At 38.8% G+C, this 13,602-nt stretch overlaps 2 protein-coding genes across 4 annotated transcripts in view; one reads left to right on the forward strand and one right to left on the reverse strand.

Annotated features, from left to right (window-relative positions):
• The window catches only part of tk1 (thymidine kinase 1, soluble), a 7,350-nt gene extending 2,911 nt beyond the window's left edge, over positions 1–4,439 (reverse strand). Inside the window, exons 1-7 of the mRNA XM_081357331.1 lie at positions 4,186–4,439; positions 3,755–4,096; positions 3,634–3,665; positions 2,974–3,087; positions 2,570–2,663; positions 2,395–2,484; positions 1,970–2,089 (exon numbers count right to left, since the gene is read on the reverse strand). Coding sequence (XP_081213457.1) covers positions 1,970–2,089; positions 2,395–2,484; positions 2,570–2,663; positions 2,974–3,087; positions 3,634–3,665; positions 3,755–3,955 — 651 coding nt within the window. The 5' untranslated portion in view covers positions 3,956–4,096; positions 4,186–4,439. The remainder of the gene's footprint in view (positions 1–1,969; positions 2,090–2,394; positions 2,485–2,569; positions 2,664–2,973; positions 3,088–3,633; positions 3,666–3,754; positions 4,097–4,185) is intronic.
• Positions 4,033–12,975, forward strand: afmid (arylformamidase). 3 transcript variants are annotated; one of them, XM_081357330.1, is made up of 13 exons: positions 4,036–4,138; positions 4,319–4,415; positions 5,860–5,950; positions 6,241–6,345; positions 7,438–7,486; positions 8,358–8,443; positions 9,141–9,213; positions 9,284–9,381; positions 10,218–10,296; positions 11,704–11,839; positions 11,995–12,050; positions 12,147–12,251; positions 12,368–12,972. In XM_081357330.1, the coding sequence occupies exons 2-12, from the start codon at positions 4,386–4,388 to the stop codon at positions 12,214–12,216; spliced, it is 873 nt and encodes a 290-aa protein (XP_081213456.1). In that variant the 5' UTR covers positions 4,036–4,138; positions 4,319–4,385; the 3' UTR covers positions 12,217–12,251; positions 12,368–12,972. The 3 variants fall into 3 exon arrangements, with proteins under 3 accessions (XP_081213454.1, XP_081213456.1, XP_081213455.1); XM_081357328.1 differs by lacking the exon at positions 11,995–12,050 and having other exon boundaries at positions 4,033–4,134; positions 12,368–12,975; XM_081357329.1 differs by having other exon boundaries at positions 4,128–4,415.
• Positions 12,976–13,602: the final 627 nt, after the last annotated feature.

Consider the following 13,602-nt stretch of genomic DNA (forward strand, 5'->3'; position numbering starts at 1 on the left):
ATCGCGAGTTCAGTTCAGCATCGCGAGTTCAGTTCAGCATCGCGAGTTCAGTTCAGCATCGCGAGTTCAGTTCAGCATCGCGAGTTCAGTTCAGCATCATGAGTTCAGTTCAGCATCATGAGTTCAGTTCAGCATCATGAGTTCAGTTCAGCATCATGAGGTCAGTTCAGCATCATGAGGTCAGTTCAGCATCATGAGGTCAGTTCAGCATCATGAGTTCAGTTCAGCATCATGAGTTCAGTTCAGCATCATGAGTTCAGTTCAGCATCATGAGGTCAGTTCAGCATCGCGAGTTCAGTTCAGCATCGCAAGGTCAGCATCACAAGTTCAGTTCAGCATCATGAGTTCAGTTCAGCATCATGAGTTCAGTTCAGCATCATGAGTTCAGTTCAGCATCATGAGTTCAGTTCAGCATCATGAGGTCAGTTCAGCATCATGAGGTCAGTTCAGCATCATGAGTTCAGTTCAGCATCATGAGTTCAGTTCAGCATCATGAGTTCAGTTCAGCATCATGAGGTCAGTTCAGCATCGCGAGTTCAGTTCAGCATCGCAAGGTCAGCATCACGAGTTCAGTTCAGCATCGCGAGTTCAGTTCAGCATCGCGAGTTCAGTTCAGCATCATGAGGTCAGTTCAGCATCATGAGGTCAGTTCAGCATCATGAGTTCAGTTCAGCATCGCGAGTTCAGTTCAGCATCGCGAGTTCAGTTCAGCATCATGAGGTCAGTTCAGCATCATGAGGTCAGTTCAGCATCATGAGGTCAGTTCAGCATCGCGAGTTCAGTTCAGCATCGCGAGGTCAGCATCGCGAGTTCAGTTCAGCATCGCGAGTTCAGTTCAGCATCATGAGTTCAGTTCAGCATCATGAGTTCAGTTCAGCATCATGAGTTCAGTTCAGCATCATGAGGTCAGTTCAGCATCGCGAGTTCAGTTCAGCATCGCGAGTTCAGTTCAGCATCGCGAGTTCAGTTCAGCATCATGAGTTCAGTTCAGCATCATGAGGTCAGTTCAGCATCATGAGGTCAGTTCAGCATCATGAGGTCAGTTCAGCATCATGAGTTCAGTTCAGCATCATGAGGTCAGTTCAGCATCGCGAGTTCAGTTCAGCATCGCAAGGTCAGCATCACGAGTTCAGTTCAGCATCGCGAGTTCAGTTCAGCATCGCAAGTTCAGTTCAGCATCATGAGGTCAGTTCAGCATCATGAGGTCAGTTCAGCATCATGAGTTCAGTTCAGCATCGCGAGTTCAGTTCAGCATCGCGAGTTCAGTTCAGCATCATGAGTTCAGTTCAGCATCATGAGGTCAGTTCAGCATCATGAGGTCAGTTCAGCATCGCGAGTTCAGTTCAGCATCGCGAGGTCAGCATCGCGAGTTCAGTTCAGCATCGCGAGTTCAGTTCAGCATCATGAGTTCAGTTCAGCATCATGAGTTCAGTTCAGCATCATGAGGTCAGTTCAGCATCATGAGGTCAGTTCAGCATCGCGAGTTCAGTTCAGCATCGCGAGTTCAGTTCAGCATCATGAGTTCAGTTCAGCATCATGAGTTCAGTTCAGCATCATGAGTTCAGTTCAGCATCATGAGTTCAGTTCAGCATCATGAGTTCAGTTCAGCATCATGAGTTCAGTTCAGCATCATGAGTTCAGTTCAGCATCATGAGTTCAGTTCAGCATCATGAGGTCAGTTCAGCATCGCGAGTTCAGTTCAGCATCGCGAGTTCAGTTCAGCATCGCGAGTTCAGTTCAGCATCATGAGTTCAGTTCAGCATCATGAGTTCAGGTCAGCATCATGAGTTCAGGTCAGCATCATGAGTTCAGGTCAGCATCATGAGTTCAGGTCAGCATCATGAGTTCAGTTCAGCATCGCGAGTTCAGTTCAGCATCGCGAGGTCAGCAGCAAGAGGTCAGTTTAAACTTAAAACACTGATCGCTTCTGCTGTGAAAATGTGTGTGTGTCTGTGTTGTTCCTCCTCACCTCTTTCTCAGAGCCCAGTCTCTTGGTGTAAGCGGCCTCTTTAAAGCACTGCATGCACACGGCGTTCAGCTTCACCACACTCTCCGCCAGAGGAACCAGGTTCAGGATGTTCCCGAAGGGCTGCCAGACACAAGGGTCAAAGGTCATCAACATCGCTCAGAGAATACAATATATGTAAAATGATCAAATGCATATTAATAAATACTAAATATAAACTACACATGAAAATATATAGCATCGTGAAAAATATATAGTATTGTAAAATAAATAAAACAAAATAGTAAATGTATATTAAATATTATAAATGTAATTAATATTAAATACATTTATATACATAGTAAAATAAAAACAACTAAAATAGTAATATAAATGTGTATGTATATAGAAATATCTATATAAACACACACACACACACACACACACACCTTTCTCTGGAAGGTTCCATCAAGCGCTGCTACTATGATGGTTTTTCCCATGTTGGCCATTTCTTCACAGAACTCGACGGTGTCTGGAAACTGCAAAACCCACAGATCTGAGTTACTGGAGAACACATGATCAAGCAGAACACGAGACTGAGACGCAATAATGATCGACACGTACAAACTGTCCCTCGTCGATGCCGATCACACACGCCTCGAGAGCCAGAGACCGAACATCACCCAGAAGACTAGCAGGAACAGCCTCCATCATACTCCTGCACACACACACATCAGTTACACACACACACACCCACCAGTTACACACACACACACACACACACACACACACACACACACACACGCCTGGAGAGCCAGAGACCGAACATCACCCAGAAGACTAGCAGGAACAGCCTCCATCATACTCCTGCACACACACACATCAGTTACACACACACACACCCACCAGTTACACACACACACACACACACACACGCCTGGAGAGCCAGAGACCGAACATCACCCAGAAGACTAGCAGGAACAGCCTCCATCATACTCCTGCACACACACACATCAGAGAGCACTTACATGTCATGAGTGGCCATCCCCGTCTGAGAATAGCGAGTGTCTTTGGCGTATTTGATGAGCAAACAGGAATACTGAGCGACCTGGAACCTCCTCACACGCCTCATCAGCTCCGTGCTGGACACACACACACACACACACACACACACACACACACACACACACACATTAGTACTTCAACTCACACAACAGCTTTTAATACATCAGGAGTGTCATTGTTTGAACAAAACTTTCTTCAAGAGTCTCAAAGACCCTGATATAAAGAGTGCATTACACAGTGTGTGTTTATTGTGAGTGTTTTAGCTCATTTTTCAACAGTTAACCGCAAACAATGACACTTTCCTCATAACAATAACTTGCTTTTATTATAAACAGAGCTTGTGACGTCAGCAATAGCTAAACTTAGAAAACTAGGATAGTATTTACATAAACAGCACTGGGAGTCTCTGACAACACGAGGGTCAGTGAACACACACACACACACACACACACACACACACACACACACACACACACACAGTTTTCGCGCTATAATCGTGTTGGCTTTGTTACATTGTAACTGTTCTCATCTGCATTTGGCGCCATTCCGCTGAATATAAACATAGTTTACCAGAGATTTACCGTCATAATTCATATCATATCATATCATTTATTCGCTCTCACCTTTTTCCTGAGAACATCGGTCCAAATATAATCTGAGAAGATGACAGAGATATTGAGGTCATTAATATTTACATTTACAAATCCACAACAAAAACGTTAAAAAAGTGAAACGGTCTCGCACCTGGATCTGTCCCGTTGTCTTCCGCGGGGAATTGGGTAAAATCTTTGCTACATTCAAACAATCCATGTCTTTAATCTTTGTTTCTTCTGTTTTATGGTTATCTCGACACACAGTGTGACTTACAGCAGGATTTGAACGTCCCGCCACCGCCAGCTGACGTTTTATAGTTCCTGCAGCGTCACGTTCTTCAGGGCCAATCATGATCGAGGGCGTGCGCTCCCGTGAACAGATCTACAAATCAGAATGAACGCTGATGAGCTCCTGTGATTTGATTGGTCGCCGCCCAGCGGAGGAAGTTCCTCGGCTTCAGGAAGAGTTCAGGCGGGAATGTCAAGAAGAGTGCTTTAAAAATAAAGAAAAAGGAATAAAGAGTGCATTAAGTTGGTACAAAACTGATTTTTTGTTGTCTCAATTTTGCGTTTAATACCCACCAATCCAGTGCTATTATGCGCCAAATTACGGTCGAATGAATGAAGCGTCAGGGCGATACACATGACTTCCACATTGTGACTTCTTGTAAACTGATTTAAAAGCATTTAATTATTGACTGTGTGTCAACAACAGATGAAGACTCGATGTTCCCTCACGTGTGCTGCAGTTTCAAAGGTCTAGACCAGCAGAAGAGATCATCATGAGCGACTGGAGGAAAATGAGCACAGATGTAAGTTTGTGTGTGTGTGTGTGTGTGTGTGTGTGTCAAATCAAAAATCAAATACAGTAAGAAGCAGTGATGGTTGATTGTGAAATGAGTCCATAAACTAATTAAAATTTATTCTGGCATTTATAATAAGAGAAATATTTCAAGTGCCAGTTTAAATTTTCCACTTAAGTGTTTTATTGATTAATAACTATTTATGTTGTCAAATCGATTAATCGCATTTAATAGACATGTTTGTAAATGTGTGTGTGTGTATGTGTATATATATATATATAACACACACAGACATGCAACTATATACAAACTTGGATGAAATGTTAGATGCTATTTTGAAGCACTAGTAATTACAAAGAATTATGTTTGATCACAAGCACTTGTGAAACTTCCTATCTGTGATCTAAAAACTGCTTATTTACATAATTATTACATTAAAAAAAATCTAAATTATGACATTAAAAAGTCATAATTGTTGTGACATTAAAAAAAATCATATGATAGAATGATAATTTCGACATAATTTTGACTTTTTGTCATTTCAACTTTTGTCACAATTTTGAAATTTTATGTCATATATATGACTTAGTGTATTATTATTTGAACTTTTTATGTCATAAAAAAGTTATTTTTAATGTGGTAGAAATGGGCTTCCATAGGGTATTATGTGCAATTTATACTTTTTTTTCATTAGTATATGAAACTGTATGCAACAGTAAACGTTTCAAACATTACCTCACTACACCAGGACTGTTTAATTCAGCCAGTTATCATCTGAGAAATAAATATGACTATTTTGTATTTTTAATTCTATAAAAATACTAACTTTTAGTTGCCCAATAAAAAATTGTCAAGAAAGATGTGGAACAATCACAGCTGAGTACTCGAGGTTAATTTATTACACTGGAAATGGTCGAGTGCATTGCATTATGAGTTAAATATAAGTATAAAATAGATCATCCTGGTATTCATACATACGGAAATTCACATATTGTGCACTTTATGCTTGTTTTTTGGGGATCACAGGGGATACATGTGTCACACACACAAAAAATAGGATATAAGAAAGGTAGAGCAAGGCAATAAAGTACATTTTCAAACAAGATACAGTAAGAGATGGTCTACTAAAATAATTGATTCATAAAATATTTAAAGCAATAGAAATTAAACATACAATACATGAATAAAAACAAAAAGAAATAACATGAAAATGCTTATGTTAAAAAATGAATGTAAAAATGTTATCCATGTTGGAGTATTTACTATGGCTAGTGTGTGTTGTAATGACAGTGTCCTGCCAGCAGGGGTCGCTGCGCGCGCACGAGTCTGTTCATCTGTGAGCTCGAGCTTCAGTACTCACTCAGTCACGTGTGTTCGGGTCGCTGCGCGCGCACGAGTCTGTTTATCTGCGAGCTCGCGCTTCAGTACTCAGTCAGTCACGTGTATTCCTCAGGAGCTCGAGCTTCAGTACTCGCCGAGTCGCTGGTCACTCAGGATGTCCGCGGATGACGTCATCAGAGCCCACGTGGCCGCTTTAAAATCAGGTGAGCGCGTGTTTGTCTCCCACAAAACCTGTGTGTGTGTGTGTGTGTGTGTGTGTGTGTGTGTGTGTGTGTGTGGGGAAGGAAGATTTTACTTCATTTCATTCATGAAACACAGGGAAATACCTCATCTTCATCTAAATACACCTTACACAGCGTGTAAAAGAGCTTTGAGCACGTGACCTACATCTGTGGCATGAGCGACAGGACTGTTGTTCACATTGCGTTTTGGTCCTATAATACTGAATTTAGAGGTGTGTGTGTGTGTGTGTGTGTGTGTGTGTTTTCTGCAGGCACAGAGAAAGCTCGAGCTGTCACTCAGACTTTGATTGACGTGCCTTACGGTGAAGGTGACAGAGAGAAACTGGATGTTTACCTCCCCATCAGCTCCAGTCCAGGTGTGCTACAGCTACTGTAGTCAGTCTAGAATTACATAACAAACATTATTTTTTTTAATAAAAATTTTAAATTAGCTTTTTTTTTGTTTGTTTAAAGTCCCCCTGTAGTCAATTATTGTATCCCTTATATCTTTGATCACCAAAATTACATATTTTTCCTTGATATAATGTCTTCATGCCTTAAAATATCTTGAATGTAACTCGACACCCTTGCTTCATTTAGTATGCTCGGTTCTATGAATATGCAAATGAGCTCACTCACAGCAGCTCAACACAGGGGGACTTTAATTTTTAGTCATTTCGTTATTTGCTTTTGTCATTTTATTATTATTATTTTTTTTATATTGCCTTTTAGGTTAAGTTTTGATTTATTTCCAGTTAATAGTTTTAGGGTTAGGGTTATTTCAGTTTATTGCCAAGGCAATATTTCTTATTATCTTTTGATTTATTTATTTATTTAAATACATTATATTTATTTCAGCTATAAAAGTTTTTAATAGTTTTAGTTAACGATGATAATCCTAATAATAATCATCACAAATTTTACTGTCTTTAGGTAGTTTGGATTGTTTATAGAAAATGGTATTTGCATTTTTGGTTTGTTATTCTAAGCTGTTATTAATGAGAACTGTATTATATGTCAGTTTCAGATGTGTGTTAATAAATCATACTCTACATTAAAGAGTGCATCTCATGTTTACTACAACACATTTTTTTTTTTACAAATTAGCACATTAAAAAGCAAATCCAGTTTTTTTTAGTAGCATCGTTTTTAATGGCAATTAACTGCATTTAAATTTTAAATACGTAAAATATGTAATAAATAGTACTTTACTACTGTATACTCAACAATATATATATATATGTGTGTGTGTGTGTGTGTGTATATATATATATATGTGTGTGTGTGTGTATATATAGATATAGATATAGAGATCTAGATGAGCTTTATTGTGTTTGTTTTTTTGGCTGAAATGTGTTCAGGAAGTTTCTAGAAGTTTCTGTTGTGAGATTGACTCGTCTAGGCCTTTAATGTCTGTCTGCGGTTGTGTGTTTTTCTCTCATCATCAGGTTATTATTAATGTGTTTCAGATCTGCCACTGGTGATTTACTTTCATGGAGGATACTGGCAGTTCCTCAGGTCTGATCCCTCGCTCTCTCCCTCTCTTCGCTTGTTTCCGTGACCAGGGACATTTTCATGTGATTTCCAAATCAAATATCAGCGTCAGAGCCTTACATCTGTGAGCATGTGACCCTGAGCTGATTATTGTTGTGTAGGAAAATAATCAGCATGAATGTGTGCGTCTGTTGCTATCGTTAACTAGAAGTAAAACCTATTGTTAAATCATAATCGTTTTTCAATATGCAACAAACGTCAAGCTCTCATTACGTCAACACTTTCTGTAAGAATAATGAATGAAGCATCCATACATGCATTAAAACTTAATCAGGCTATTAACTAAAACTATGGTGATATTAACACTGTTCTGGTCTTTTCCGGGTGAAATCATGTGACTTTAGCAGTTTGATATTTATATATATATATATATATATATATATATATATATATATATATATATGCTTTCGTTATTTTAGTACTTTAAGTTACATGTTTTATTTCAATCATCGTTTATTTTTAAGTAACAAAAAAATTATGGCTTTTTTGGAATTTAAATTAAAATGACTACTTGAAAGCATTTAAATTCCAAATGTCACAATTAGTGTCGCCGCTTTCGAAACCTTTGTTTTCGAACCAGTGATTCTATATATATGCTCTATATATATAAATGTAAAAATATATATATTTTTTAAATTACTAAAACTTAAAGCTTTAAATAAATTTAAAATAACTTAAAAAAATTACAATTAAAAACTTTTTTTAAAGTACTATAACTTAAGCTTAAATTAAAATGAAAAAATAAAATATAAATCTAAATAACTCTGAATATGAATCAGCCCTGTGCTGGTTTATCAGTGATATTAACTGTGGTTCTGGTGTGTCCCGGTCCCAGTAAGGACGAGTCCGGGTTCCTGGCCCCCCCGCTGGTCCAGAAGGGTGTGGTCGTGGTCGCCGTGGGTTACAGCACCGCTCCTGCAGGTACGACTGGGCATGAGCTCACCTTGAGCTGCAGAGGATCATGGGAAACGGATGTGTTTTGTATCAGTACGTCCCAACTCTTAGTATGTTGAAATGAGTGTTCCAAAGAGACCCGGATGGTCGACTATTTCCCGTCAGAATCCAAAGTGCAGATCCGTGAACACGCTAACGGCTAATATTACCCACAACCCATCACGTGTTGGACGAGGATTCGATTAGAACTACAAACACGGATAAAAAGTGTTAAAAAACTACAGACATGGAGGACGCGTGAGTCCAGCACGGTTATGTAGAGCGGATCAGATAAAGGGGTTGAGTGATTATCAGTATCTAAACTGACGAGAAATGTATTTATTAAATGTTGTCCACATCATATTTCATCTGCAGAAGCACTTGTGAACTGTTGTAAAGATACGTTTCGCCATTACCTTTTAAATGCATCATTATATTCATATTGCAAACACATGAGGAGAGTCTCCGCACGAAAGACCCACGACTGCAGATCAACGTGCGACAGTTCAATTATATTGAATGGAGGATTTTAACTGTGAAAGATGATTGACAGGTCAGTTCAAGCACGTAACTAAGCAACAGAGCTGTCCGTCAAAGATGACAAAGAAGTTTGTCCCAATAGCTTTTGCTACACACTCAAAAGTTTGTACTTTTCTCCACAAAAACGCTGTGTGTGTGTGTGTAGGGAACATGGATCTGATGGTGTCTCAGGTGCGCAGGAGCGTGGCGGCGGTGATCCAGCAGTATTCGCACATCAGGTGTGTTCATGCGTCAGGTAGAGAGGTGGCTGATGGGAAGCCTGTGCTCATGCTGTTCTCTGCTCCTCAGCGGGCTTTACCTGTGTGGCCACTCTGCAGGAGCACACCTGGCCGCCATGGTCCTGTCCACCGATTGGTCCGAATACGACGTCTCCCCGCAAATCAAAGGTGTGGATATTAAACACGTCGCTTTCTGTTTCACTGCAGCCCTTATTATCCCTGACATATGGAATATATTTCTATTTTTGCTGAATGGATCAGTTTATTTAGCCTTTAGACAAAATATATACATATATAAAATAATTATTTTGTGGTTTCATATTTGATCCATCAGGCTTTTATGGCTCATATAGTCTGATATAGTGAGAATATGAAGACAAAAACAGCTCAATTTTATTCAGAGACTCAAACTGAGCAAAAATATGCTGTTTTCTGCAGATGCTGATATTAATATGCACAAAAAGTGATAATTCTGATGCTTGTAATGTAAATCAGTGAGATCTTTATAGCAGATACTTACATAAAATATAAATGCATATAAATGTATAAATATGTCTTAGTAAGATGATATGATCATAGTTTTATGATCAAAGCTGTAGTTTTAAACCATATAATGGAATGCAATACAATGATAATATGAAATATTCTGAAATATTGCCAACAATATCAGAGTTATTCTTGATAAAGTCAGTGTAGATTGACAGCAGAAAGACTCGTGAAGCTCGAGCTGAAGGACGTTTGTACAGTTATACTGAAAGACTTTTACTGGATAAAAGAGTCTAAACTCTCGATCAGACACAGAAGCACTGGAGGAGATCGAGTGAAAATATCACGTTGATCATATAGAGGTGTGTATCAAATATAATACAGTAGTTTTAAAGTGTTAAAAGTGTGTTTGTGCATCTTTCTTTCCACATTAGTCTGATATTTACTCCTCGAATGCAGTCATATTCAGACATGAAGAGCGATTTCAGTGTCTTTTCTGCTCTTCTGTTCGCTCTCAGGGGCTCTTCTGGTCAGCGGCGTCTACGACCTGCAGCCGATTCTGTCCACATACGTGAACGAGCCGCTGAAGATGAACGAGTGAGTGTCTCTTTCCATGCAAGGCCTTGAACACACAACCATAAGATGCTGCTGTTTAGTTTAGGGATGTCAAAATAAGTTGCAAACGACTTTTCTCCAGTGTTGTGACGTATTTCCCAGTGAAAGGGAATATTGAACAGAGGGTTTTACTCCAGCGCTCCTCCTCTGCATCTCGGCTCATCGCAGACTGACGAGTGGTTAGTGGACCAGAAGTAACTTTTCAGATTTTTATTAAAGATTACCACGCCAAACAATTTTTTTCTGTGTATTAACTTGCACGGATTAATTGTTCACCACAAGACTAGTAATATGCGCTAACAAAGAAAATAGGGTCAATTTTGATTTCATGTTGAATTATATTCGAATTCTATAGGCAATACTTGTTGAAGTTACACTGTGTAATTTGTTAAGTTGATTCTTTGCAAAAAACACTTTGTTCTTTCAAAATGATATGTGCTCATTAATGTGTAATTACTTCTACCAACTAATCTTCTAGTATTCTCGTGAGCGTAGAATCTGCCATTTAGATGTGAGCGAGTCGCTCGAATGGCGGCAGCCTCCATCTTGAAAATACATTAGCCAAAGAGGGACAAACCTGGAAATTCAAGCTTCGCCTTTCGTGTTTTACACTCAGTGGCGCCGTGACGAATGCGAGGGGGAGATTACTCGCGACTGCCGGCATATTTGAAATAATACGGCCACCGTAGGAGTTAAAACGCCCTCGGAATGGGAGAGGCTGGAAAGTAATATTCGGTTGGTAGTCATATACAGTTTCACCGCTAGATGGGGGAAAATCCTACACAGTGTAGCTTTAATGTTAGAGAAAAAGCACTGTAGTGTCTCCTGTGTCCACAAGAGGGCGCAAGCCAGAGGAATTAGCAAATATAAACCAAATCAAGCATCGCATCTTTTATTGAAATGAAATAACATTAACTTTTAAAGTGCTTTAACTTTTCAAACAATTGTTCTTAAATAAAATATAATTTCTGTAATGTGCATGCAAGGACAATTAGGTTACAATAGTGCATGTTTGTGCATCAGTAACCTGAGAACACACACTTCGACACACATCGTAATGAACTACATGAACACACAACAGCAAACTGGCATTCAGAAACACTCACTTCTACTCTCTACATCTACATCTACATATAGATCATCACACACACCAGACACTCAGATCAAGCGAGTGCTGAACGCTTCTGTTTTCAACACACACTCACACTCACACACACACACACTCACACACACGCTGAACGCTTCTGTTGACAGAGTTTCCAGGGTTTCTGCATTTGAATGTGCTGTTTTTATTTAATTTTTTTATTCAGCGAATATTCGAAATTCGGATTTTAATGTGAAACGTTTCCCTAAACCCCAGTGAATCCCGTGGTGGTGACTTTGTTTCAGGGAAGTGGCGTTAAGGAACAGCCCGAGTCACTTCCTGTCGCAGCTCAAAGTCTCGTCTACTTCCTGTGACATCATCGTCGCTGTGGCGCAGAACGACTCGCCCGAGTTTCGCAAGCAGTCGGAGGAATATTTCAAAGTAACGACATTTACTTCCACACATTATTATTCATTACTTCAGCGAGCTCATTGCTTATGACTTAAATTAATACATTGTTTAAATTAATACATTTTTAGCTAACTGTGATTTTGTATATGTGCATTTCTGAAATGCATAACTTCCTCTGATATCAGATCAGTGTGAGCTGTAATGTGGACGCGTGCACTTCCTGTAAAGCTGCTTTGAGACGGTGTGTGTTGTGAAAAGCACATGTGGAGATGTGTATTTGCAGGATGTGTTTTAAAGTTTGCATGTTGGAGAAGATGAAGTGTTTCTGATCCTCTAGGCTCTGGAATCTGCCGGTCTTACGGTCTCTTTTGAAGACGTCCCCGACACTGATCATTTCAGCATCATAGAGCAGCTCGTGGATGAGAACTACCGCCTCACGCAGGTTTAATTAGCATTTCTCTTAGTTTCTAGCCTGATATAAGTTGCAATTGCAATTTAAAATGCTATTTTTATACTTAATATTTATTACTGATCGGCATTTCTTCTTATCTCCTGAAGCTCCTGCTAAAGATGATGGGGAAAAGTTGACGATTGTCCAATTACCCAGAATGCATTGCATCGCTGTGAGTTGACCTCAACACGACCCCACTCTTTGTCCAATCAGACACTAGTATTAACCGTTTTCATCATTTATGTGTGTGTGTGTCGGTACATTCAGAGCTGTGTAACATTTTCTGCCTGGTCACATGACTGAACGTCTTTATGATGGTTATGTTTTTAAATGTATTTCGAACCATTTAATGATTTCATTTGACATGCAAATGTGATGCAGATGATATTAGTTGTTGATCATATCAAGTCACAGATTAATATAACAATTATTTGGCATTAAGTGATTGCACTGGAAATGGCTCTGTCACTGTTTATTTGGTTTTAAAAGTTGTACAGAAGTATTCTGTGTTAAGTTTTAATTGAATTGTTGCTGGAAAAACAGGTTTAAACCAGCCTTGCCCTGGTCAGACCAGTTTGGTTTCAGTGGTGTTTCAGAGCTAGCCTCACCTGGCTGGTTTAAATGGGTTTTATCAGGGTAACTGTATGTGAATATGGTGTTAGTGTGTGTGATCTGAGGCATTTCAGTTCAATAAAAAGCTGATATGAACACCGTTCTTGTGCTTTAATGTTGCTGTAGTCGTTTGTTCATGTCACAGGCCGGTCCGGCAGATAATGGAGATATTGTCCATAAAAACAACACAGTCTCTGTATCAGAGGAGCGTGTCTCAAGACAAGGCAAACTCATTGTACACTTATAATATTCTTAGCATTATTTAAGGTCAGTTTTATTACATTAGATATAAATCTAAATGCACTTCATTAAAACAAAACTCGTAATTTTGAAGGATTTACTTATGAATATTAATCAGAAATTGAATACGATGACGTTGATTGCCAATCTCGCGTAACCTATACTGTTTAAATAATGAAGTAAAAGAGGTTACATTTAAAATTGTGCATGGTATATATCCAGCTAAAAGTGTGTTAGAGAGGTTTAATTTAGATATTCAATAGAAAAATAATCTATTATCCGTCTGTTTTGTCTGTTTTTTTGGGTGGATGTGGAAAATTTAATTAGAAGAAAAACAAATGTTATAATTAAACTGAATAATTTTGATATATGTATGTATTATTCCAATGAAAGTAATAATAATTAGAATAATTTAACTTTTATTGTACAACTTTGTGTTATTTTGGGAAAATTTCATATACACAAGAAATGGTCAAGATCTAAGCCAATT

This window comes from Scardinius erythrophthalmus, assembly GCF_964197995.2.
Source record: "Scardinius erythrophthalmus genome assembly, chromosome: 25".
Classification (NCBI taxonomy): Eukaryota; Metazoa; Chordata; class Actinopteri; order Cypriniformes; family Leuciscidae; genus Scardinius; species Scardinius erythrophthalmus.